This window comes from Pseudorca crassidens, chromosome 16, assembly GCF_039906515.1.
Source record: "Pseudorca crassidens isolate mPseCra1 chromosome 16, mPseCra1.hap1, whole genome shotgun sequence".
In the NCBI taxonomy this organism is placed as follows: Eukaryota; Metazoa; Chordata; class Mammalia; order Artiodactyla; family Delphinidae; genus Pseudorca; species Pseudorca crassidens.
The window spans coordinates 37,118,798-37,146,784 of NC_090311.1; the positions used below are offsets into that span (position 1 = coordinate 37,118,798).

General features: G+C 39.0%; 1 protein-coding gene across 11 annotated transcripts in view; it reads right to left on the reverse strand.

The window, feature by feature from the left end:
• Positions 1-2,319: 2,319 nt before the first annotated feature.
• The window catches only part of STAMBPL1 (STAM binding protein like 1), a 48,292-nt gene continuing 22,624 nt past the window's right edge, over positions 2,320-27,987 (reverse strand). For 6 of the 11 annotated variants that reach the window (XM_067710088.1, XM_067710087.1, XM_067710089.1 and 3 more), the window contains 9 exons: positions 25,489-25,706; positions 22,900-22,975; positions 21,074-21,169; positions 18,580-18,937; positions 17,394-17,518; positions 15,329-15,466; positions 10,090-10,202; positions 8,514-8,613; positions 6,991-7,316 (listed from right to left, as the gene is read on the reverse strand). In XM_067710088.1, the coding sequence (XP_067566189.1) occupies positions 7,260-7,316; positions 8,514-8,613; positions 10,090-10,202; positions 15,329-15,466; positions 17,394-17,518; positions 18,580-18,937; positions 21,074-21,169; positions 22,900-22,975; positions 25,489-25,706 (1,281 nt within the window). In that variant the 3' untranslated portion in view covers positions 6,991-7,259. Of the gene's footprint in view, positions 5,121-6,990; positions 7,317-8,513; positions 8,614-10,089; positions 10,203-12,917; positions 13,227-15,328; positions 15,467-17,393; positions 17,519-18,579; positions 18,938-21,073; positions 21,170-22,899; positions 22,976-25,488; positions 25,729-27,987 lie in introns of those variants that run through there. The other 5 variants (XR_010935865.1, XR_010935866.1, XM_067710090.1 and 2 more) reach the window with 5 other exon arrangements.

Genomic DNA, 27,987 nt, shown 5'->3' on the forward strand with positions numbered 1-27,987 from the left:
CCTGTCGCCTTGGCCTCTGATCAGCACCGGGCCGATCACGTTATTTCTGTTAGGCTGACCTCACCCATTACAGAGTGGCTCCCTCTAGTGGTACGGCCGAGGACATGACAACCAGGATGTGTAAGCTTCCCAGGAAGAGATCGGACAAAAAAAAAAGAGAAGGAGATGGGACAGCTGGGGACGTGGTTCTTCTGCATCAGAGTAGGAAAACCAGATGTTTAAGTAATGTTTATTCCTGGGACAACCAAGTCAATTCAGGTAATGTTTGAAGGGCACATACTAGAGATACAAAGAACAAGGTTCTGTCTGTATGGGACTTACAATCTGTGGGGAAAATGGACATTAAACAAGTAGCTAGGGTGCATCGTGAGGATTACAAAAGTGGAAATATACGGGGTAGGAGCTCTTATGACCTCAGGGGAGGCCTCCCTGAGGAAGTAGTGCTTAAGCAGAGGTTTACAGAGTAAGAGATAACTAGGAAAAAAAGCGGGGGGGAGTGAGAGGATTGAGGCTGGACAAGAGGAAGTAGGGCATATAGGGAATGTGTTCCAGGCAGAGGCCCAGAGATGGGACAGGGTGCTGCAGAAAAGAGAACACACAGAATTGAACCCACACACAGACTTTAGAAGTACGACTATACTTGACTATAATTTTCCAAAGTAGAGCTCATAACATTTTCTCTGTGAAATGTCTGTCTTGAAATCAGACACCGATTACAAGCTATTAAGGCAACGCTGAGTGAGAACCTTGTTATCTCTGATTCGCTTGCCATTCCCGAGCATTTTCTTACAGGTTAAATCGATTCCTCATCTCAATTTCAGAAATGTATCTGGGAATCGAACACCCTAAAACCACCACCTCTCACTCTAATTTGTTCCTGATGGCTCCAGCTATTCCAGACTCTTCTTTACGTGGCAACTTCATGCCCCTTAAAGATGGAAGGGAATATAAATGATTACCATTTGCCTGATTGGTTTTGTAACATGTTATCTTCAAGGAAAACAGATGATGACACAGGCTCCTCTGTAGCATAGTTCATGACAGTTTTCAGTGGCCTAAAGCTCAGGGGTCCTTAAGCAGGTTTCCTCTTGTTGGAGAAAAAGCACTGTAGTCACACCAAATTAAAAGATGTCCTTTTCACATTCTCATATTCCTCTTAGATCCTGTCTTCTATTTCTTTCCCTCCTCATTCAGTTTTTGAACCTTATTCCTCAGTCCTCTCCTTGGATCACTTCTTTCCTCCCCCACTTTAGATCTCTCTGCATCTGCTACAATCTAAAACGCCTTAAGAAATGGGCTAAAATCATTTAACTTCAACCTTCCTTTACAAAACGGCATCACCTAATATATTAAGCAGGTGAATCGTATCCTCCAAATTTAGAACTAGCCCTCATTCTTAGAAACAGAAAAAGTTGTGATTTCAGATGGATGTTCTGATGTAATATTCTTGTGAATTCATACACCACTGCATTTAATGAAAAGCAAAAGTAGTATTTTAGAGCGCTATTACTGTGGCGCTAGTTGGTTGCAGCCCAAATAGTTGACCATCCTTGATAAAATAAAATTCTTCCTCTGAATTTGGTTCTAGTGAACTTGATAAAGGCCTGGGACTGGTCACCCACAACAATAAGACTGTGATGAGAGTGCGTTCTAGAAACCTCAGGCGCCTTCATCATCACCTCTGATTTTATTATTAAAAGTTGGCTTTAAAAGAATTAACTTAATAATGTATTGCTCTGTCAAAACTACAATGAGATATCACATCACACCTACTAGGATGGCTATAATAATTAAAAAATAAGTGTTGGCAAGGATGTGAAGAAATTGGAACTTTGTACATTGTTGGTGGGAATATAAAATGGTTTAGCTGTTGTGGAAAAGGTAAGCGTAGAACTACCGTGTGACCCTGCAATTCTACCGCTAAATATATACCCAGCAGAATTGAAAACATACACTGAAACAAGTACACGTTTGCACTTGTACAAACAAATAAGTACATGCATGCTTATAGCAGTGCTACTCACAATAGCCAAAAGGTGGAAACCACCCAAATGTCCATTGATGAATGAATGGATAAACAAATTGTTGTATACACATACAATGGATGAAAAGGAATGCACTGATATATATGTTAAAATGTGGATAGACCTGTAAAAGGTTACGTTAAGTGAAAGAAGCCAGACTCAAAAGTTCACATATTTTATGATTTCAATTATATGAAATCTCTAGATAGAAAAACCCATAGAAACAGAATGCAGATTGATGATAGCCAGGGGGTGGGGGAGGGGAATGGGGATAAATGGCTTAATGGGTAAGAGGTTTTACTTTGGAGAGATGGAAATGTTTTGGAACAAGAAAGAGGTGATGGGGCTTCCCTGGTGGCGCAGTGGTTGAGAGTCCGCCTGCCGATGCAGGGGACAGGGTTCGTGCCCCGGTCCGGGAAGATCCCACATGCCGCGGAGCGGTTGCGCCCGTGAGCCATGGCCGCTGAGCCTGCGCGTCCGGAGCCTGTGCTCCGCAACGGGAGAGGCCACAGCAGTGAGGCCTGCGTACCGCAAAAAAAAAAGATAGAGGTGATGGTTGTACAACACTGTGAATGTACTAAATGTCACTGAATTGTTCACTTTAAAATGGTTAATTTTATGTTATGTGAATTTCACCCCAATAAATTACTTTTTAATAAAAAAATTAAGATTATGTATTGCCCTGGAAAAAATGTCAGTAAGTACAAAGCTTTATTGCTGAAAAAAACCTGCTACATCGGTTAATTCACACACCTCCTTTCTGTAGGTAATGAAACCTTGCCCAAAGTCAAGAATAGAGTAAAGTCCTTCTGGTTGTTTGTTTTTCTTGTTCATCAGCCTTTATATTAGGAGGACACAAAATGCAGCTTATTTTTGAACAACCTATAAATGCTTTTTCTTGAAAAATTGAAGAGAGGAATTTTAAACATCCTCTTGGGACTCAAGAATACAGATTCACCACTCATTACATTGACACATCTGGGACACACCCAGATAGTGACTAATTTGAGTACACAATTTTAGTTTTTCACAGTCAATGCTGGTTAACTCGATGCAGATGAATAGTTAATCCTCCTTGACAGAGGTAAAACAAGACAAAACTAAACTAAACTATTTGTCTCTATTTGGTTTTAGAATGTCTTTTGGTCTAGATAATGCCCAAGACATTGACTTCAAACAAATTAAGTAAAGCCGGTCTGCGGTCTACAGTATTCTAATTCTACCCTCTCTCCCCCAGGGTCCTTCTCCATTTTCCTGTTTTCTCTCCCTCATCCTCTGCATCTCCCCAGACTAACTAAACTAATATTTTTGTCAGCTGCCCCCAAGAAAAATATATTCTTGCCTCGTGAAAAGCCAAGATGCTAGAAAAGGAAACAAGTTTCTTAAAAAAACAGAAGAGTTCTTTGCATATTGGTGTCTTCACAATAAATAACAAGCTAATGTCTTCTAAGAATAAGGAGCTGAAAGTTTACCTTTCTTCCTTTATCTCTGCCAAATACATGACATTTCTCAAGCATCCTTTTCACAGAAGACATTCGCCTGCTAGAAAATTCTGCAATACATGCTGGAAGAGAAACGTCTGCTTTCCACATCTGGGACAACTGTAGCTGGCTTTGCAACAGAAATTTCGATATAAGTCCAAACCATTATAATAAGGCAGTTTCCAGCACGACCGAAGTGGGTGCAGCAGGGGATGAATTGGGGGGAAAAATACTGAACCAATTCTAGGATGTGGCCTTAACTGATACTGTATCTCAAATATAATGCCACTTTTTCCACAAGTAAAATTCTACTAAAAAGAAACCAAGAATAACTTCAGTAGCTGAGAATAATCCACAGACATCCTGCTTTGCTCCAAGGTCTATGGAGAAGAGAATGATTTCTGCATGACAACAAAGAAAGTCATTTCCATTCCATCTCTGAGAAAAAAAGAAAACAAATTCAGTAAATATTTTCTGAGTATTATATTAGTTTGCTAGGGTGGCCATAACAAAATACCACAGACTGGTTGGCTTAAACAACAGAAATTTATTTTCTCACAGTTCTGGAGGCTGGAAGTAAGAGATCAAGGTGCTGGCAGATTTGGTTTCTTCTAAGGCCTCTCTCCCCGTAGACGGCCATATTCTCCCTGTGTCATCACAGGGTCTTCCCTCTGTGTCTGTGTCCTGATCGCTTCTTCTTGTAAGGACACCAGTCACATTGGATTAGGGCCCCCTCTAGTGGCCAAATTTTAATTCAATTACTTCTCTAAAGGTTCTTTCTCCAAATACATTCACATTCTGAGGTACTGGGGGTTGGGACTTCAACACGTGAATTCTGCGGGGGGGACACAACTCAGCCCATAACAAGTACATACCAGGTGTCAGGCACTGAGTACAAACAGACCAGCATTCAAAACCAAAAGAAATTCTCAATACTCTGTAATGACCTATATGGGAAAAGAATCTAAAAAAGAGTGGGGCCATATATATATATATATATATATATATATATATATAAAACTGATACACTTTGCTGTACAGCAGAAACTAACACAACATCGTAATCAGCTATAGTCCAATAAAAATTTAAAAAAAAATACAAAGGAAGCTCAGGCGTAATTGGTTCATTTTCTACAGAAGCACAAATCTGAAAAGAAATTAACTAGCTTTGCCTTCGAAGGTAAGGAAGTGACAAATGGGGCTCTGGAATGGATTCATATTCAAGAGGGAGCTGCACTGCCTGCTGGGAATGAGATCTTCCAGAGGAAGCTCTTCCAGGGAACGTCTATGGTCACACACCCACCCACTCATGCACACACACACACACACACACACACACACTCACACTCACACCACACACACACACACACACACACACACACACACTCACACACACACACACTCATACGGGCCTCCACGGTGACTCACGTGGGCTCTGCTCCCGGCCAGCCCAGCCCTCCGCGGCGTGGCCACATCTCTGATGGTTCCTCTTTCAGACACAGAACATCAAGAACTCATTCTTCCACGCAGGGCGAGTCATACGTTTGCAGCCTCCAGGAGTCCTTCAGCTCTGTGACAAGGTCCTCCTGGGAAGTCTGGTTAGTTGGGTTTGCACCTGGCAATAAGAAAACCATACGCCCTTCAAGAGCAGCTTTTCAAACTTTGTCTCAGGCCTGAGATTCTGTGTCCCCTTGCAAGGGAATAAAAATGCCAAGAATGCCCCACTCCCTTAGGGAATATGATATATCTTTTTAATGAAAAATGAATTCCCTTCTAATTCGCTGTTCAGAAGTGATATAATTGGCTCTGAATGCTCAGAGTAGCTCTTTCTATTCTCTCCAGAAATCTAAGAAGCCAAATGTTCTTGGCTTTCAATTGAGTCCTTTCTATCTCTAGGTACCATTCAATGCATCGTTTTTTCATCAGATACCTCTCATTGGACACCCTCTTGGTCTACTACTGTATCTTTGGTTTCCACTCTCAGGATATCATTCATTTCTCAACTCTCCCTAGTCCCAACAGTCATTGTTACTTGAATAAATTACATAATCTTTTCCTGTGATCAAGTATGTCAGAATATCATGCTGTCCTTAAATGCTAAGACGTCGAGGACAGCATCACTCGGGGGAAAGTGGGCTGTCCGTGGAGCCAGGCTCGCAGAGCTAATATGCCCTTAGCTGTGGGAGACTATAGACTCAAGTCCCCGTGCATTGGGCAAGCAAAGCTCTTGCTTCTGGAGTCTGGGACCTGAACTCTCCAAGCCTACAAGTTGTCATAGGCAGAAACGAGTCACTGAGCTGCCCACAGTAGGCTCTTTATGAATGAGAACTAGAGTAGAAGCTAGGTGACGTGATACCTGTATTAGGGAAGAGACAAGTGGGGGCGGAATGTTATCTCGTCCAAGCACAGAGTGCAGGGAATATTCCTCCTAGGAATACAGAAATCCTTGAACTAAAAAGTGGATGCCAGTACATGCAAACAAGATCATTTAGGCAACTCAGATATAATGCCAGGAGGACAGCAAAGTCTGGGAAAGCTGAGGTTGGCACAAAAAACATTGGGAAGAGAGAAGGTTAGATCGGATGAGATTGACTTCCATTCTCTCCTTTTATTGGGGCTACATTTTCTTCATAATGTTTTCCTACCAATTCAACTTGCCAACATACTCCGTCAGTCCCCCATTCCTTCTATTAATCTATTATCTTTTGATCCAGGTAAATGCCTTTCTTATCTGGGTACCAGTCACAAATTCCATTCCAAGCCTTGGTCATATTATAACTTGGTATTCATGATACCCTATTCAGTTTAAATATATTTTTCTTCCTATTCCCTGTGCCTCGGTTTATATAGATACTTTAATTATGAACGTTCTTTCCAAATGATTTTATTTATTCTTTTTGGTTGAGAATTATCAGTATTTCCTATACCTCATTTTTTCTCCCTGTCATCCCTATTGACTTTCACAGAAATAGCCTTTACATTTCCATCTGAGCCTTTTTTTATTCCTCTCTCAAGTGTCTCTGCTTTTAGTCCTCTAAATCAAGTTAATGAATCATCGGCTATCTCAGGTCCTCTGACACCTGATCCCTGAGTAGAAGCTCAGGGCTCTGGTCTCTACACTAAGATTGACTACAGACTCTGAGCCAGGATTCGCTGACACTGAAAACACACGATGGGCTCAGCTGTCTGCAGCCGTGTTTCTTCTCACATCCTCTTTGACCACCGCAGGGAAAAGTCTCAGAAACATATGGCCTGTCTTGGAAACCCCCTGGTACTCAGAATTTCTGAGTTCTGTGGAACTACATTTTACAGGAATAAAAATAATACAGCAAAACATCTAAAGCTCTGAAAACACATGCAGAGACCTCTAAAAATACAACAGTATAACTTTTAAAAATTGTGAATCACTACGTTGTACACTTAGAACTTATATAATATTGTACACCCACTATACGTCAAAAAAAAAAGTTAAAAAATTCCAGACATATTGTTGTTTGCGGCACAATTTATTATCTGGTCATAGTATTTGGGCACATTAATAGGTATTGATTTAACTCCATTGTAACCTCTCTTGAGACAAAGCAACCCAAAAAGAAAGCTTCAAAATGTGCAAAAGTAATAAATATCAAACTTTCTGATCTAAAATGTATAAATATAAAATGTCAGTCATTTCTGGAAACATCTTAAGAAAATCCAGCAACCACAGGTCCATGGGTAAGTGTCTGGCGTGGACGGTGCTAATCTTCGGAACATATCACCTCAGATCCAGTACGATTATTTTTATGTCTTTTACCAACACATGTTTGCATATCTAGGAAAGAAAAAATTGGCTTTACCTCATGATGTTTAACATGATTCTCTTTAGGGAGGGAGTATGGATTTCCTAATTTAAAATGTTTCTAATTTTAAAAATATTTCCACTCAGAACAAATACAATCGTATGTATTCATTTTCAACAAGAAGAAAATGTTTACAAAAGGTGCAAGTAATTTTCATTTTAAATAAATTCTAAGTTCAAAATACTTTCTCTGACGTCACAGCCAGGGAACAGCCAAGCAAACAGAAAAGGACTCAAATAATGTTACTTTGGGGCTATACAAAGCTAATCAAAAAAATAGGATTACAGTTTTCATTGAACTGTTATGAAAAACTAATTTGGCCATATCAAGCAGAAATAATTCAGGACACATTTAATATCATTTTCTTTAATAATCGTTTGCTTGCTGGGACCCTGGAGAAAACTGTTAATTGTTTAAGTATCACACAGATATGTAAATGGAAAGGAAACTTTATGTATAATCAACTCTGCTACAGAAATACTGTCATTCTTTTGTAAGTAAAATAGTAATGACAAGAAATCAGAAGAAAATACAAAGATTGCTTAATTTTATGAGATAAGAAAATTCCAAAGTAAGCAATAAAGTGTTTTATCCTATATTATATTGCTACTATTTCTCTCCTTAAAAAAAAAAAAAGAGGCTTATGTGTTTTATAGCTGGAAGTCTCTACCTCTTAATCTCCTTCACCTATTTCACCTGCAAACCCCCTTCCCTCTGGCAACCACGCATTTGCTCTATTTATGACTCTGTTTTGTTTTGTTTTTTAGATTCTACATATAAGTGAAATCACATGGTATTTGTCTTTCTCTGTCTGACTTATTTCACTTAACATAATACCCTCTAGATTCATCCACGTTGTTGCAAATGGCAAGATTTCATTTTTTTATGGTTAATATTTCATTGTGTGTATGTATATATCTCACATCTTTTTAAGCCACAGGGGTGTAATATATAGCGTAAGGAATATGGTCAATAATATTTTAATAACTTAGTATGGGGACAGATGGTTACTAGACTTACCATGGTGATCATTTCATAAGGTATGAAAATGTCACTATATTGTATACCTGAAAGTAACATATTACATCAACTATATTTCAATCAAAAAAAAAAGGAGGGGGTGAAAAATAAACACGATGTGCAAAAAATAACCAACGTTGTCTACTCACACTGAATAGCCTGGGGTCCTTGGTGTGTGGATGAAAGCCCTTCTTTTTACAAGCGGAAACCTCAAGCATGCCAGCACTGGTGAGCCTGAAGATGCCGGTGCTAAGTTTCAGAGTGAAAAAAAGGTACAAAAATTAAGGATCATTTGGGCTTTCCAGATGCTTTCATTTGAAGGGCACAAGCATACATATTCTTCAAATGGAATGGAGAAAGAAACGACACACTAAAAATTCTACAGTGATTTTTTTAAACTAGTGTTGTGCTGACGGCCTAGAGGAAGACTGAAGAGACCAATGCTACTGCCAAGTGCCTGAACTGCTGTGTGAGACCTTGGGAGAAAAGCTGAGACCCCATAGGAGGAAATTACAGGTGATGGATATTTCTAATTTCTCTAATACATGCATATCTCATTTTATTGTACTTCACTTTATTGCACTTCGAAGATACTGCATTTTTACAAATTGAAGGTTTGTGGCAAGTCTGCATTGAGCAAGTCTACTGGAGCCATTTTCCAGTATTTGCTCACTTCACATCTCTTTGTCACATTTTGGTAATTCTCACAATATTTCAAACTTTTCCATTATTATATTTGTTATGGTAAAGTGTGATCAGTGATCTATGACTCGCTGAAGACTCAGATGATAATTCGCATTTCTGAGCAATAAAGTATTTTTAAATTAAGGTATGTACATTGTTTTTTTAGACATAATGCTACTGCACACTTAATAGTCTGCAATGTAAACATAACTTTTATATGCACTGGGGAACCAAAACATTCATGTGACTGACTTTATTGTGTCAGTTGCTTTATTGTGGTGATCTGGAACTGAACCTGCAATATTTCTGAGAAATAAATAGTATTTATAGCTGCAGCAAATATTTACTGAGTGCTGGCTGTAGTGCCAGGCACTATGCTAAGCCCTTTATGTAGACTATCATCTTGTTTCACCTTCACATCAATCTGTGATGGATAAGTATCAGGGATGAAGAAACTGAGGGTCACAGTGGTCAGGTATCAAACCGGGATCCCAGTATCAGTATGTCTGATTCCTCTGTTCATAATCGTGCTATGATAGTCACTGTCCTCCACATTTAGGAAAGTTTTGGAGATAATCAAGCTAAGGCTGGGAATTTTCTTCTCTCTCTTTTTTTTGGGCCGAACGATTCAGCATGTGGGATCTCAGTTCCTGGACCAGGGATGGAACCTGTGCCCCCTGCAGTGGAAGCGCAGAGTCCTAACCACTGGACCGCTAGGGAAGTCTCCAAGGCTCGAAATTTTCTCACAGCAGAAATCATACAATAGAACTAAGATCTCAGACGGCAAACTGGAATAACATCTGCTTTATCCACTTCAAGGTCATGTAAAGAAGGAAAACCAGTAATTCTACCACGGAAAGGACCTTTAAAAGCAAAAGATGGCAGACCTACAAGTTACGGAAGCCAGCAGGCACCAGTCTCTTTTTCCCAAGGGCATGGTTTGCCTACTTATCCAAGTGCTACAACCTGGTGTGTGGACACACTTGAACCTAGCAGACCCAGACAAAGCCTTACTTGAACCCTCTCAATAGTCACACTTACTCTTTATGCTTCGGTGAACAGACAATGGCAATGGCCTCTGGCAACATGAGCTGATAAGAACAGTGAGTGTGGAGGTCAACACTGGATAAGAATGCAGTTTGGGTTGGATGTGTCTATAAAAAGAAAAGAGGACACTCTTATTGGACAATCCTATTGGACAGTCAATAGCTGAGTGCTGGCCAAAGTCAGAGCCCATGCCAAGAAAAAACTCTAGTTATTTGCTTTTTCTTTTTTACCATCATTAATCAAATGAGGATTCTGAAAATGTCTTGCTGACATAATCCTTCCCTTTATGCATCTATAGAATAACTACAACTTTGAGAAGAGGCTCTCGGGAGCGTTTATGTACTTTCTGCTTATTAGGATAACATAAAACTGAAAATTTGCCAAAGCCTTTACATAGATCTTCATTTAATCATCACAACTCATCTGGGAGATATTTAGTGTCTCAGTTTTATGTGCAAGGATCCTGAGACTCCTTTAAGGAACTTGCTTGCAAGGAGCACAACTGTGACTGGAAACCCAGAGACACTTATATACAACACCGTGGACATAAAAGGCAAAGTTTCGCTGAATATTCCACACTATGCTGATATCCCTTCATGGATCCCCATTCCCTACAGATGAGGGAACAGAGCTCTCCAAGGTGTTGAAGATGTTTGGGACTCATCTCGCATGACGGGAGGGAAGGGGAGACTATAAATTAAAAGAGCTGTCTTCCAGGTTTGGGGCTATATACAGACCTGTGTTTAGGAGAGACAAACACATGCACCCACATGATTTGTAATTCACAGTAAACCCCAACCACCCTTGAAAAAGGGATGCAACCACTTAAATCATGTATCCAACATCCCTGTCATGCTGGGTCCTGGCTCCATCACTCCCTAGTTGTATGACACTGCAAAGATTCCATAACCTCCTCATGCCTATTTCAGCAATTGTAAAATAAGGATAATAATCATTTTCTTCATGGGATTGTTATGAAACTTAAATGAGACAATCCATGTAAAATTCTTAAAACAGTGCCTAGCACAGAGATAGGAATCAAAATCATTAGCTTTTATGATTGCTGTTGTTATTGCTGTTTTTATTGTAATGTTGTCATTTTTTAAATTTAATTTTTATTTTATATTGAAATATAGTTGATTTACAATGTTGTGTTAGTTTCAGATATACAACAAAGTGATTTGGTTATACATATACAGATATCCATTCTTTTTCAAATTCTTTTCCTATATAGGTCATTACAGAATATTGAGGAGAGTTCCCTGTGCTATACAGTAGGTCCTTGTTGATTATTTTATATATAGTAGTATGTATATGTTAATCCCAAACTCCAAGTTTATCCCTCTCCCCCTTTCCCCTTTGGTAACCATAAGTTTGTTTTCTATGTCTGTGGGTCTATTTCTATTTTGTATATAAGTTCATTTGTATCATTTTCTTTTAGATTCCATGTATGTGAGATCATATGATATTTGTCTTTCTCTGTCTGGCTTACTTCACTTAGTATGATAATGTCTAGGTCCATCCATGTTGCTGTAAATGGCATTATTTCATTCTTTTTCGTGGCTGAGTAATATTCCATTGTATATATGAACCACATCTTCTTTATCTATTCCTCTGTCGATGGACATTTAGGTTGCTTCCATGTCCTGGCTATTGTAAATAGTGCTGCAATGAACATTGGGGTGCATGTATCTTTTTGAATTATGGTTTTCTCCAGATATATGCCCAGTAGTGGGAGTGCTGGGTCATATGGTAATTCTATTTTTAGTTTTTTAAGGAACCTCCATACTGTTCTCCATAGCAGTTGTACCAATTTACATTCCCACCAACAGTGCAGGAGGGCTCCCTGTCTCCACACCCTCTCTAGCATTTACTGTTTGTAGACTTTCTGATGATGCCCATTCTGACTGGTGTGAGGTGATACTGCATTGTAGTTTTGACTTGCATTTCTCTAATTTAGCGATGTTAAATGTCTTCATTGGAGAAATGTCTATTTAGATCTTCTTCATTGGAGAAATGTCTATTTAGATCTTCTGCCCATTTTTTGATTAGGTTGTTTGTTTTCTTGATATTGAGCTACATGAGCTGTTTGTATATTTTAGAGATTAATCCCTTGTCAGTTGCTTCATTTGCAAATATTTTCTCCCATTCTGTGGGTTGTCTTTCCTTTTGTTTATGGTTTCCTTTGTTGTGCAAAAGCTTTTAAGTTTAATAAGGTCCCATTTGTTTATTATTTATTTATTTATTATCTTTTTTTTTTCATTACTCTAAGTGGTGGATCGAAAAAGATCTTGCTGTAATTTATGTCAGAGAGGGTTCTGCCTATGTTTTCCTCTAAGAGTTTTATAGTATCCCATCTTACATTTAGGTCTTTAATCCATATTGAGTTTATTTTTGTGTATGGTGTTACAGAGTGTTCTAATTTCATTCTTCTACATGTAGCTGTTCTACACTTTTGCCAGCACGTCTTATTGAAGAGACTGTCTAATGCTGTCATTATTAACTAGAGGGCATAGGCGCATAGAAACCGCTTCATGCCTTTACACATAACTATGATCTGTTGAAGAAATGCAAGATTTCAAAACCCCTTTCTACTTTATTTAGTAAAATGAAGGTAAAATCCATTGATACCTATTTATAGAAAGATAAATGTCCGGCAGGGAAAAAATAACTATTGGTCTGCATAGACCTAGATCAACTGAAGAATAGAAATTAACTTTTAAAGCCCAAACCTTTAGTGAGGGCATGAGTGGGAGGGTCTGACTGCCTGTTACCTGATTCACTGAAAACCTTCTATTCAAAAAAAAAAAAAAAAAAAAAACCTTCTATTCATACATAGAGCTTTCTATGCCTTGATGAAAAAGTAAGAAGTGTTCAAAGAAGCTCTATTGCTATGGAGGCAGCAAGCAGATTGTCAGACAAATCACTTTCCCTTCAACTTATTTCCAGACTGAATGCACACTGTTAAGACATTCTGTTGTTTGTTTGTTTTTTCATCGTTTCTGTTTTGTGTCTTTGTGTTGCACCTTAAGATATTCTGAGTCCTTCATTTCTGCCAAGAGGAATCACTCCAGCTCCAATAAGGACAGCTCTCTCATGGGAGAATGGTGCTCCAATCCCATGCCCTCATTCTATGGAGATAAAAATGATGATGATGATGGTAATGACGATGATGACAACATCAGCAGCTGATGCCATTTATCACAATTGAATAACATGCCAGGCACTGAACTAATCACTTTTCCATGAATTAATTTTACAAGATGAGATGAGTGCTGTTATTATCCCCATTTTACCAGATGAGGAAACTGAGCTAAGCAGAAGAGTAAATAACATGCTTAAGGGCACAGAACTAGTTAAGCTGAGACGTCTAAATTGAAATCCAGATCCGTCTGATTCTGATTCAACCTTTCTTTCCGATGACCAATTTATATCCAAAAAATGTTAGCTCTGGAATTTGTTGCTATCGTTATGCCAATAAAGACCATCACAAAAAGTCATTACAACCACTGAAGTTTAGAAATACAACATGTTACTGATTTCATTGAACCACAACAATCTGACATGGTAAAATTTAAAAGAAGCAAAGTCTTAGGATTCTAAAATTATGCTAAATTCATTATTTAAATGATTTCATTGTTGCATATATTATATGTACATGTCATAAAGGAAAATCTTTTGTTTCTGATCTGGGAAATGTTTTATGAGATAAACTAACACTGACTTTTCAACATAAGCGTAGTTTAACTGTCATTCTTTCTCAGTTTATGTTACAATTGCTTTGCTACAATTTGTTTTCCTTTAACATGCATTCTTGTTACATCAAACTAAATAATGCCTTTAAAATGACCCAATTTCTAAGCAAACGGTAAGGCGCATACTGGTAAGGAAAACAAACAGACATACAGAAAATTTTTGCAAAGTCTTCATTATAAATAATTTCTTGTATTGAGAGGTGAGTTATAGTTTTCAAAGGGCTTTCACATCTAGTATGTTGCTTACAGCTCACACAAATCAGTGAGGGAGAGAAGGCATTCATTAGCTCTACTGGATCAATGAGGGAACCTGGAAACAGGACGCTAAGAGTCCTGATCGAAGGACTGTACAGGCACACAGTAATTTGCAGGTGGAGCTAGGACTAGTCTCCTCTGCCCTCCTGAACTACAAAACACCAAAAGCTTGGTGATTGTGTGTGTGTGTGTGTGTGTGTGTGTGTGTGTGTGTGTTGAGGTGTGGGTGAGGATGTGTGTCCCGCCCCTCCTCGATACTTCTCTATAAAGCAAGTAAAATAAAAAATGGCTCCTTCTCACTCTTCAGAGGCCCTTGGAGGTCCCTAGGATGTGCCCTGGAAACCTGACTAGCATCTCATGCCGTGAGATAACTTGTTCCTACCCCAGGCCCAGATGCGTGAGACTGAATGGAAAAATGTCCCCAGATAGATGAAACCATGGATAGGAAAAGTACACTATCATCACCAAATATCATCAGCTACAATATTCTGAGTTCCTAGAAAAAATGTGCTAAGAAGTTCACTGACATTATCTCACCATCACATGAAGTCCATTATTATGGTCCCCATTTTATGATGATGAAGCTGATGCTTAAATAACTTGCCAACATTCCTATAGTGAATTCCTAGCAGAGCTGATATTTAAACTCATGTCTTTTGATTTGTAAGCCCTTTCCTGCTCCTATGGTGGCCTGGTGGATGTTGGAACCCAATGTTTTTGGCCCTACTCCGTGGCTGTTTATACAGCGACGCATACATCCTTGGCCAGCAGGGAGGTGAAGTGGAGGGTAAGGTCCCTATTTGATACGTACAAACACCTTTTTAAAAGAGACCTTTTCAGAAATTTTCTTAAAATAATTTACTTTAGACCCACAGCCATGGGAAAGAGAATGTTAATAATTGTCTAATCATATGAGTTAAAAATCTGCCTAGGTCTCCATTAGACTACATAAAATCATCAAAACAAGTCAGCTGATTTCCAAATGTTTATCTCTCTTCCAACTTGGGATGGTAGGAAAGAGCATACTATAGCCCTCTCCAAATCTGGATTTGACAGATGTAGACACGGCCTAACATTGAAGAAAATGCTTTAAAACGATGACATTTATTCCACTTGAAAATTTTAAAAATAAGAAACTATTTCTTAAGCTAAACTTCCTCCAGAAGGAGAACAGCCCGCCAAAAAATAAATAAATAAACTGAAACCCCAAATGTGAAACATACATGGATCCATCCCAGAGTGAGGAGATTGTGCTGATCCTGAACACCAAATAATTCTTCTACATTCTCCACGTCACAATAGTCTGGTCCTGCAGACTGTTTTGGCACGATTAAGTGGGTAATAGTAAATTCATTATGCGTCTGAAAAGCAAATAGCAAAGAGAATAATAAGCATCTGACAGAAAAAAAAGGCCTGAGTAGGAAGTATAATGTTTTAACAAGACTAGAAAGTGCCCACCACTTACATCATCATCCTCTCACCCCGACCCATCACAATTCAAAAGCAAAGCCCCACACCTGAACACGGATCATCGCCCAAAATTTGAGAGTCAGTTGTTTGGAGCCTGAAACCCATTTTCACAATATAAAATGTACCATAAATAGGAATTAGCATCCTGGGCTGGTCCCTGGAAGTTTAGCTAGTAAATAATGGTATGTTATATTACATCTGCAGTGGAAAAAATCAGAACAAAACAGTAGCAGGTTTATTTGGCGGGGAGATGCTAAGTAAATAATCTTGTGGTTTTATTGAAGGACACTTCTAAGGTTTGTGAAGGTTGATGGTCTTGTTTTTAGTTTATTAATTGTTATTTAATTTTGCGTGAAGATTTACGACTTTCTTCTACTACGGGGGGGGGGGGGGGTTGGGGGGCGTGGAATTCACTGGGATTTTCCATAATTAAGGTAATGTTTTGGATTGGCAATTAGATAAAGAGAAAGGAAAGACAAATTGCCCCTCTTAGGTAAAAGATAAGAGTTGAAAGGAAGAGGGTTGTAAGGTAGTGATAGGATCCTCAGAAAAAAGAAGTTTGTGTGCTGAGGAGCTGTCCATCCTTGCCCAGCGCCATCTTGTCTCTAGTCTTAGGGCACTTCTGCAAACTGGGCCCTATTCCTTTGGCCTTGATTACAACACTTCTCTCCATCCCAGCTCCTCCTTTCATGGCTAACTTTATGTATTCTAAACGTATGTAGTATAAACATTGGCTTTCAAGGAACCCCTTCTTGACCGTCCCAGGCAGGGTTTCCCAGTTACACCTTCCCATGATACCCTGCACTTCCACTGAGAGCACCCAGCTCCATTTATAATTAATCATCTCTCTGGTTCTTTATAAGCATCACACGGCAAAGACTGAGGCTGTCGTAGGTGACTGAATGCCTGTCTGATGAAGGAATGAATGAAGAATGAATCAATGAATGAGTGAATCAAACTAAGTACAAAATGTGGTGTTGGGGAAGAAGCGTCCATAGCATACTGCCCCCTGCAGGGCAAAGAAGGTGGCTGTGGGGAGGAGACGGCAGGTCATTCTCCTTTGCTTGTCTCCTGTGTTTCTTCTGCCCTGGGGGAAACGTGATGATGCAACACTGGAATACAGTAGGAGAATGTGTGTTGAATGAAACATCCTATTCAGTTAAATAACAGTTTCCAAGTAAATGTTTAGGGATGAAAATGTGTCTGGACTTAGAAACATAAACTGATACCCCACAGAGGGTACAAAGGCACTTCCAAAGAAACATTGTTCCTCTTTCTTGAAGTAGGAAATTAAATGTATCTTCTCTCTTTTATCTCCTTCTAGTTTGATATTGTCTTTCATCACTTATTTCTGATAAAATCTTCCATACTTAAATATGACCTGTGCTATAAGATTGCAGTTTGTTGAAACTACTGCCTTAAAGAAAACAACAAAACCCTAGCTTTATTCGCATGTATCTGAAAAAGGGTGGCGAGATTATACCTACCACAGACAAAAGCAATGGAAATTTGATTCAGGAAACTAGATGATTCTGGAAATCTGAAAGCCACCCTTTTTCTAAACAAAGATTTAACTTATGGTTTGATTAGTTAGTTCTTTACAATAAACTTTCATAGTATCTCTAAAATTTTACAATCCATTTTCTAGAAGGATAATTCCATTAATAATGACAGTAGTTTTATGAAATTAATCTATATTAAGTAAATTTCATAATGTTTATGAAACTTAGGATGCTCTTGTTCTGCTCAGTTTATCACAAGAAAGCCAGCTCTACTGAAAGTATCCTGTGCAGGGAAGATATGAAACAAACACCATACCAGTTTCCCACAGAGTATTCCACAGGTTTCTATTCCTCTCACTGTATTAGATTCTGCCAGGAGCAGAAATCTGTGGCAAAGATCTCTTGATAAAACGACGTATCTCAGTCCTTCAACCACTAAATCTAAGAAACAGAAAAGGGAGAGAAGACAAAAAGAAGAAACCTTACATCCCATCCTTCAAAACTGTTTTTAGCAAGTGACTGCAGGTAAATATAAATTTCAAAAATGAAATAATCAGGTGCTCCACTTTCTGTATTTCATTTTAAAACTTGTAAAAGTGAACATCGACTAGAAGGAAGGTAAAATTACCCCTTGCGTATAAATTATTCATATACAAGTGGGAAGGTGCAAGCACGTTTACATCTTTGTGCCTTGTATCAACTATTTACATGTATGTGCGTGTTTTCTTTTGGCACAAGGTGCACAGGCTGCATAGACTACATCTCATATTCTATAAGTGGTAGGATTAATCTTTTTGTGGGTTTGCCATGTGTTACTTACATCTTATGAAAGTTGGTGATCATTAGGTAAGAGCACCATGTTTTTTGAGACAATTGGCAGTAGAGTAATTTATAAAATGGTTGCTTATCATAACTCTTTCAAAATAAATGGAAATATAAATTCCACTTAACAGTGTCTGCTGGGAAATTTTCCCGTTTGGTGTTGGAAAGCTGCCAGCACTGATGTAGCGGTCCAGGCAGCACTAACTTTTGGCAGAAACACATAACCCCTTTGGAGGTTAACACCCATGTGTACAGATCCTCCTGGGCCAGGGAAACGCTAAATATTTAAATTTAATGACTGAACAAGGTTCTGAACAAACAAGTTTTCCAGCACCTCCTTTCCTCTCCAGTGTGTTTACCTTTAGGATTCAGTGCTTCTTGGACAAAATACGTGAAAGGAAAAAAAAATGCTTGGAATTTTTCTCTCTTAAGATCTCTGTACCACGATCAAATACAGTGCTGTTTATCATGGAGCCTCTGTTCTACCAGGGGGTAAATCACGTTTCCGGAATTCTGAGGTTACATATAGCAAAAGTCAGGTGATATTGTCATTCACACCACATCATGTAGGGGAACTACCACAACTAACAATAAAATGAGGGGACCCCTCCCAGATGTCACAGAAATATGGTTCCATTAGAGGAGATTCCACGTCTTGTGGGGTGCATTTCCTCACTTACTCTGAACAGCACTTAGAGTTGCAGCTGGCTTTAAGGCCCTGTTTACGGGAGGCGAGTGGCCAGCGTAATTGGTTGCATCACTTTTATTAGGCTGATCTGCAAATACATTCAGCAAGGAATTGTTCTGGTGTGTGGAAAAGCAGGACAAAGCACTCCCATCAATCTGCTCTGACTGTGCTGGAGTTTCCTGGCTTCGCATCTGACTCCGGGCTAATTCTTGCTTCTTGAGCTGATCTTCGAAAAACAAGAACTGCTCCGATTCTAGCTGCTGCTGGCGCATCTGAGCGATCCGCTTCCTTTCTGCCTCTATCAATCTCTGATGCTCCAGTTTTTTGAGAATTTCAGCTTTATATTTGTTCTAAAAAAATGTGGTTGCCAGAAGAAAAGGTTAGTTTCCAAGGCAAAAGCATCAAACTGGGATTAGACAGTTTCAATCTTCTAGGAGACGGAGAGACACAGCTAGATACTGCGATATGCCCACAGGGACACTCCTGAGACTGCCAGGAAAATATGTAACATCGTGGCAAAAGCCCCTTAATCTGATTACAGGAGCAGTTCTAAATCCACTCATATTTTACCAGAGACGGGCCAGGACAATCAAGTTCCCTCCACCCTCCGGTGCTTTTAAATATTAGTAATCAAAGTCAGGATTGTCTGCACAGCCTGACTGATCAGACCATACCTCAGAAATAGTTATATCACCCTGGACTGCACTGTCCAATATAGTAGCCACTAGCTACATGTGACTACCTAAGTTTAATTCAAATGAAATGAAATTAGAAATTCAACTCCTCAGTTCTCACTAGCCACACGTAAAGTACCACGGGCTAGTGCCTCCCGTATCAGAGAGTGCCAAATAGAGCATTTCCATCATCACACAAAGTTCTGTGGGACAGTGCCACCCTAGAAGCTTTTGCATTTGACTCTATAACTCATACTGCTGGACCTTTATGGAGAAGGGGGAATCACTAACAAATGGTTCTCAGAATGTGGTCCAATCAACTCTATCAAAACAAACTACTAGGAGTTGTGTTAAAAATGAAGATTCCCAAGCTCCCCAGTCTTAACAAAAATATCCAGGCATTATTAGGTCAAAGAATAAATCTTTAACAAGCTTCCCAAATAATTCTGATGAAAACTAGACTTTGGGAGCTACTATAAGGCAGGGGTGAGGTGGGGGACAGAGCTTACAGCAGTGTAAGCTTACATCAAAACAGCTTACAGTTTGATATGCACTCTGGGTCTTGTTATAGAGCAGACTGGCCTTCAGCGGGTCTGGGGTGGGGCCTGAGAATCTGCATTTCAACAGGCTCCCCAGTGATGTGAGTGTTGCCTGTAGCAAAGGCTTTTCAGTGTGTCTGTTCATCTGTCCAAGGCATAAAGCCTGCCATTCCATCCCCCAAAGATTTCTACATGTCATATACTTGGGATCCTACTGTGGACTAGGAAGTAACTGGTGTTACCAAAGGCAGACCAGGTTAACAACTGCTGAGGCCGCTCCTCCCAGAGCACTCCTGAGAGGACCAGCCTGCACATTGCTGAGTAGGGAAGGGAGCTTAACTGGGCTGTTAAATTAAATCCCTTCCTGCTGTTCTGTCCAAGCCGCCAAAATCACTTTTATCTTTCATAGTTCAAATCAAATCATGAGTAACCACACTGGAGGAAATCTTCTCATCTCCACTAACATTCCTTCTGTCACTCAGTGCAAACAGCTCACTCAAACCTGCCTTCTAGCTATACCAAAGGAAGCAGAGAAGGCCTGTGACCACACTCCGAGGTAACAAGATTGGACTGAACTGAGAGTCAGTAAAAGTGACAACTTCCAAAGCACATAAACACATAGCCAAACAAAAAAGCAAAACAACCTTTATCATTATGCTGTAAACATTAAGAGTTCAAGTGTTGAACTGGAGTATCTTACAGACTGACTGGTCAGCTGCTTCTTTCAATGCCCTTCAGTCTCAGACATCATTTTCATTTTCACTCTCTATTTAATAAGAATCCAGGAGCCATCACCCCTTGGTGATATGATTACATTTCACTCATATGGTTAGCCATTATTCCATCTGATGTTATACTGATTACAATATTTAAGAATCAAATTCACATTTCCAAGGCATACGTAATTAGACACATCAGAAACTATATACTGTTCTCCCTACCGCTCTTACTGTCTCCTTTCATTGCTAAAACGCAGCCATCTGGCTCAAGATTACATTGGCAAGAGTTGGTCAAAAAGCTCTGCTTAAATCACTGTAAGAAGTCTATTTCCTAATGCTTCACTTTATTAGATGTTGACAGGAAATAAAAATACCACATCCTTGGTGCAAGTGCTTAACCAGGATATCAACATGAATTTTTTATGGGTTTTACGTCACTGTATTTTTAATTTTTAATTTGAATGCATACGACATTTGAAAAACTCATTAAAATGAAATTCAAAAAATATTTGCACAGAAAACAGTCATGCAATAAATGTATCAACTGAACTTACTTCGCTTTGCAAATATTCTTGGTATTCTACGTTATATTTCTTTAAAAGGTCCTTTTTCAATTCATCTGTCCTTGGGAATGCAATCTCCTTCAGTTTCTTTTAAAAAATATATATATACATATTGATTAGTGGGATTTTCAGTATAGTCAGCTTTCAGATCATCAGCTGAGAAAGAAAAACAGCTGGTATGTGCATTAGAAATCAAGACACAAGTAACCAAAGATGATCGCGGAAAAATCAATCTTTTCTAGGGCTCCAAAATATAACTTTTCAGTAGAGAAGAGAAAAAATTATCCCCTTTGTAAGACCTTTATCGACTTCACTGGTTAGATAAGCATTTTGTTTAGTAGGTACCTCATTTTTAGGTAGTGGGTTTGTAACCGCACATTCCATGGTAGGTAAATTTTATGGCATCATAGTTAGAAGGGACCTCAGAGAACACCGTAAGTAGGGATCCCTAGTCTTAACAGACTGTAAAAAGGAGCTAAGGCACTTTTTATAAAAATATAGATTCCCAGGCCTAACCCAAGACCTACTGAGACAACATGTTTAGAGAAGGGTTTGGGATCTGAATCTCAAACAATTTCCCAGTGATCATAATTTAGGAAAATCTGATACAGTCCAAGCACCCACCAGCCCCGCCTTTGTAGAGATGAGGAAACAAAGGCCTAGAGGGATTGAAAGGCTTGTCCAATGTCATACAACTAGCTAATGGCCTCATTAGGACTAAAACTCCTAACTCTAGCCAATCTTTTGTCATCCATCCACCCATCCATCCATCTATCCATCCATCCATTTATTCAAGCACAAACAGAAAATGTATATGCTTTTGGAGAATTCTTTCCCTACAAGTAAAAATAAGAATAACCCTAAATTAGAGTAAAAGATTCACCTTGGCAGCCTAAGACCTTGGTTTCCATACAGAATTTTCTGAGTTTACGTGAACAAGAGAATTGAGGGGAAATGCTACTCAAAGGCCTGGTAATGAATGACCCTTCAGATAGTGTACAGAAATTTTAAAATGTAGATGACCATTTGACAAAAATTTGTGTTCTGCTTACAGGCACCCCCAGGCCTGACATAGCTGGTAAGAAAGCTTTTATTCTGTTATGTGGTAAAACAGTTTTTGAGAGTCATTTAAAATTTCATACTGTGATTGACTTTGTATACATTGTTTTACCTTCCATCATATAAAATCAATCCAAACTACTTAAGACAAATGGAAAACATTTAAAAATGTTATCTAAAAGGATATATTCTTAGCTAATGATATTTGGAACTATATATGCAGCAAATGTTGATGGTAAATAAATACATTTCAACAACCTTCTTTTTCCTTTGGAATATTTCAGGCCACTCACTAAACACTTTGTTGTCTCATAGGCTAGTACTGTAAGAAGAAAATGACTAGAACTTTGTGGCTGCCTTAATAATCAACACTGATATTCAAATAGGTTTTGGGTTCAGAATTGTATGGAATAATCAAAACCAGCCAAAATGACGTCTCAAATAAGTATGGGGAAATAGACAACCATTCTCTCAATCTCTGGGAGGAATCATAAAATAATTCCTTCTTCACGTCTTAATATGATTAAGTACATTCTTGATCTTTTTCTTTTTCTTTTTTTTTCTCATTTCAAGTAGACATCCCACAGTAATGATGATTAAAGGTCTAGGAAGAGATCGAAACATCATAGCTAATGGAATGAATCTTTTGTGCTTAAACTCTTGAGAGGATGAGACAGACGAGGAGAGGAAGGGGATGAATCAATAATGGATACTTGTGGAGCATTTGAACCCCTGGGGGAGAGTCTATCCCACAATACCTTCATAATATCCTGCTTTTCGGGTACTGCACATTGCTGGTAATCTCGATGGTTAGGAAGCTTTTCTACAAACAAACTGCAGAAAAAGAAAACACGTCCTTAGCATTAAATGACAGAAAAAGCTCAATGATGGCTTCTAATTTGAGAATGAGCCTCCTTTTCAAAAAGGACACGGTTAATAACATTATTTAACCTATATTCTTTCCATTTGCCTTTCCATCAAAGGCTGGCCCAAGTATGATTTTGGCATTACAGGGTAGTTAACTGTAAGCACTGAGGTTAAGAGAGTAAAGTTGGGATGCTCCCTGAAGAGACCACATCACTTTGGTTTTTCTCGGGTCTTTGGCACTATATCCCACTTGAGCATCATTTTACTTATGTGTAGTGCTGGCAACACTGAGGATCACGTGAAAATGTAAGAGTTGGAAAGATGGATGTAACCTCTTCTCACCATTGAAAGACTCAAAGGGCCACTGATGAATCAGTAGTGCCATGGTGTCTATGTTAAAAACTCTTAAATGAAAATTCATAACTCAGAGAAATGTCAGCCAGAATCCTTAATGGATTAGGAGGTGCTAATTAAGAGTTAATTATTTTTCATCACCTTTTGAGGAACAAGGGACAATAAAAATGAAGGGAAATCAGTACAGCAAACCAGATACATTGCTTCCAGGTAAAGTGAAGATACTACTTCCACGAGGGCAGGAAATTCTGTTTTTGTTTTTTCCTTATTGATGTATTCTTAGCCTGTAGAATGGTGCCCCTCTCATAATGAATGTTCAATAAATATTTGTTAAATGAATGAAAAGCTCTTAGAGCAAATACTGTTTTTGATCAACTAATATGTTATAACTACTGATGTTCTGTTGTTTACAAATCACACATACACTCATCATCTCATCTATAGAATACAGAGGAATGGTATTATAACTCTTATCTCTCAAATAAGAAAATTAAAGCCTAAAGAAATTACATAAGGTGTGTCAGTTGCCTAGGGCTTTTGTAAGTAGCATAAAGTCATAGACATTTAGAGTTGAAGAGACCTCAGAGATTTTCACCCATAAGTCTTTCATTTATGTAGATGAGGAACTGAACTCACAGAGGAAAACTGAATTACCTATGGTTATATCGTTAATGACAGGAGAGAATTCAAATATTCTGATTACTCAGTAACTCAGAGAGTGTAGTGGCCCTTTACCACACTTACGTGTGTGTGTGCAAAACCCAGAAGGTGAAAAAAATATTATCAATTAGTAACTTATAGTTCAGAAACTAAAATGGAAAATGTGTGCTATCAATGACAGTTTATAACGTTCAATTTCATGGTTATTGTTTAACTTTATAGAAACTTGATTTTTCCCAGGTAGGATGAATGTTGCCAACCATTCTCTAAATTTCCAAGAAGTTAATTAACTTGAATAAAGTGCAGAGCCCACTTTGCACACCATATTAACTGCCTTTAATTTCGCCCATGGTAGAATCATGGATGCAGTATTTAAAACAGTTGATCTTTTCAGCTTCTCGAATGTTCTCAGGTTAAGTCCCCAACTAAACTAATACAATTAATCAATGTGTGATTTCCAGCTAAAACAAAAATAAGGGGTTCAGCTCAGATGAAATAATTTTTGGTAACAGGAGATCCTCCCAATCAGTAAGCTGGCAAATTGGTATAGAAAACCCAAATCCCATTTCTTTTAGTTCAAACTAGGATATCTTACTAACAAATATCTATCCAATGTGAAGTGTGATTTTTTTTTTTTTTTTTTTTTGCGGTACGCGGGCCTCTCACTGTTGTGGCTTTTCCCGTTGCGGAGCACAGACTCCGGACGCGCAGGCTCAGCGGCCATGGCTCACGGGCCCAGCCGCTCCGCGGCATATGGGATCTTCCCGGACCGGGGCGCGAACCTGAGTCCCCTGCATCGGCAGGCAGACTCTCAACCACTGCGCCACCAGGGATACCCGGTGAAGTGTGATATTTTTACATGGCTGTTTTGATGGAGCCACTTTCACTCAATATTTTGGAAGCTCTTTTATACATACAATTCTTACACAGCTAAAGAAGTGCCGTAAAAAAAATACTAACTACAATGTGAAACCAACTACTACACTCTGTCCCGGAATCAGTTCCTTCCTAGGATCATCAATTTATCCCCTAGTCGCAACCCATCAAATTAAATATTTAAAATGTTAATGGCACATTCCAGGTATTGTAGATGGAGCTACAATATGATGTCTGCTTTCATAAAGCTTGCATTCCTGTGAAGGAAGAATGACACAAAACAAGAAATTTTATTTGTGAAGAGAGGGAAGGGGCATGCTGGTTACTGCGCTGGCCTGTTTAAAGGTGTCTGACATCCCTGAGCTTCGCCCCATCCCTGATCATTCATCCCTAAGCCTCAGAGATGGTGTAAGGCCGCCTTTGAGTACATTACTTGGTAACTTAAAAACCTGGACATCTCATGCTTTGGGAGATTGTAAATTCAGTCTGAATATGAAAACATGCCGGCATCTAAGCGGTCTCACCAAAATACCATGTAAATATTTTCCCCAATTTTCTCATTTTGAAGACCTCCAAAATAAAACACTTACGTTATAAATTTATTATAAAGAACAAAGGCATTTTCCAAATTTCCTTCTTCCAAATACACGGACGCCATTCTCTCCATTTCTACTCCGGATCTAAAGTAGCGGCGCGGAGTGATATCCTCATTGATGGTGATATTACAACCCAGCTTGCTTAGGGCGCGGACTCGCTCTTCCGGGCTGAGGGAAACATCCCTGTGGTCCGGCACGGCAGCTAACTTTTTCTGCAAAGTCGAATTTGAATCTCTGGTTATAAGAAGAAATGAACATGACTGAAATTATACATGTATTTTCTGTACTAAATACCTGACATCGATACCTAAGGAAAGTTTTTCATAAAAGTTAATGGTACGATAAAAATAATTCTTTTTGCTTAAACGTGTGGTCTACACACCAAAAAGATACACATCTCCAGGGTAAACATACACTCTTTTGGACTAAGACCTCTTATAGGTTTCAGCTACAATTATGTGGCAGTTTCTGGGTATGCAAATGTTTTAGGTCATTTTAGGTAAAATATCATTGAGCCTTATATCCTCATGGAAGCAAACCAAGAGATGGATTCCTACCAGGGTAGGGATCATGTCGTTATACTTGAAGGGCCTCCAAGAGATGGCTTGGATTCGAAGTTACTATCAGGATTCAATTCTATTCCAAAACACATCTGGTTTTAAAAGTAGCTTTCAGGGCCTCCCTGTATCTTTACCAAGTGAATAAAACCCCACCAATAACTCCAGGAAAAACCTTTTCAAGCATATGGCCATTCCCCCCACCCCTTTTTTAACATAAAGACTCTCTCAGAGCTTGACATAATAGTAACTACACCATTAATTATTCCCTGACTGAGAAAATAATAATGATTACTAAAAAAAAGTCTGTGATATTAATATATTTGTATTTTATTAATAAAAACAACATCTATACACATCTGAAAAAACATGGAACATATACATTCAGGATAATTATTCAATTCTTCAATAAAAAGTCAGTGCTTCTGAAAGGTGAAAAAGCCAAATTTTTTCTGTTAAAGGCCATATAGCAAGTTTCTTAGCCTCAGTGGGACATATAGTCTCCATGGCAGCTACTCAGCTCCGCTGGTGTGAAAGCAGCCATAGCCCCACGTAAACAAATAATCCTGTGTTCCAAAAATATGTTATTTGACCACAGGTAAATGTTTCAATGACATCATAAAGTTACTGGAAAAAAAAAATCTATGGAAATTAGGACATTTTCTAAAGCAGACTTCTAGCCTCCTGTGTGCACAAAAGTAACTTGTCCGTTTTTTATTACTATACAGTCTACCCTGAATTATAATTATTTGTATACAAGTTTGTTTGTTTGTTTGTTTGTTTTACGGTACGCGGGCCTCTCACTGTTGTGGCCTCTCCCGTTGTGGAGCACAGGCTCCGGACGCGCAGGCTCAGTGGCCATGGCTCACGGGCCCAGCCGCTCCGCAGCATGTGGGATCTTCCCAGACCGGGGCACGAACCCGTGTCCCCTGCATTGGCAGGCGGACTCTCAACCACTGCACCACCAGGGAAGCCCTGTATACAAGTATTTTTGACTCCTTATGAACTCCATGAGGGAAAGGAATCATTTTACACTCATCTCTGTCCTCTGGAATGTAGTATATTCCCTGCAACACAGATGATAACCAATAAATGTATCAAATAAAGGAGGAAGAGAGACAGGGAGCAACATGATTATAATTAGATTATCTTTTTATCTGAAGGAAAAAAATAAGATTTATTTTCCCTTTATGGGAATGGTGCTGCCTTTCCTAAGTTTAAAATTGATTTCAGAGATAAACTGAGAAATAGCCTAAACTCTTCATCAATCTGTAGTGTTTCATTTGCATATGAACTTCTTAGATGTAAATAAATTTTCCAGAGGAAAAAGCCTTAGTGTTCATTTTTACATTGACATGTCCACTAAAATTTTAGTTATTCCTACATAATGTTCTAGAAAAACACACAAGGCACTCCATAAGGATGACTCCTTCCTCTGCAGAGGTGGAAATGGGTCAGCCTTTATTATCGCACAGTGCCTTGACAATATGGGGTCAGAAAGTGAAAAGTTCCTACAATTTTCTGCTCCTCAAACATACTCTCAAAAGCAACTGAGCATCTGTGAAGGACTTTTTCCTCAGAGAGAGAACACTAACCTATTTCAGAGCAAGAACCAGGCTCTACTTCTTTATGTTCTGGTGCTAAGCTTTGTGTGTGTAGGGTATTCAGTATACCGCTGCTCCCAGGGCTACAGGGGTAGTGAGTGGGTTTGGGAGGGTCATCAGGAGGAAGGGGAGGGTAATGACAGCTTTCGTTTAGCAAGTCCCAAGGACAGGCTGGCAACATCAAAACTACGGTTTCCAAAAGTTGTAAGGCACAAAGTACAAAAACAGGGCCATGGAGATTATATAACGTTCCTATATTCACATTCAGAGACTGATCTGGGACACACAATAAGCTCATGGGATCCCAAGGCCCCTGTTATTTCCTCTCCAGC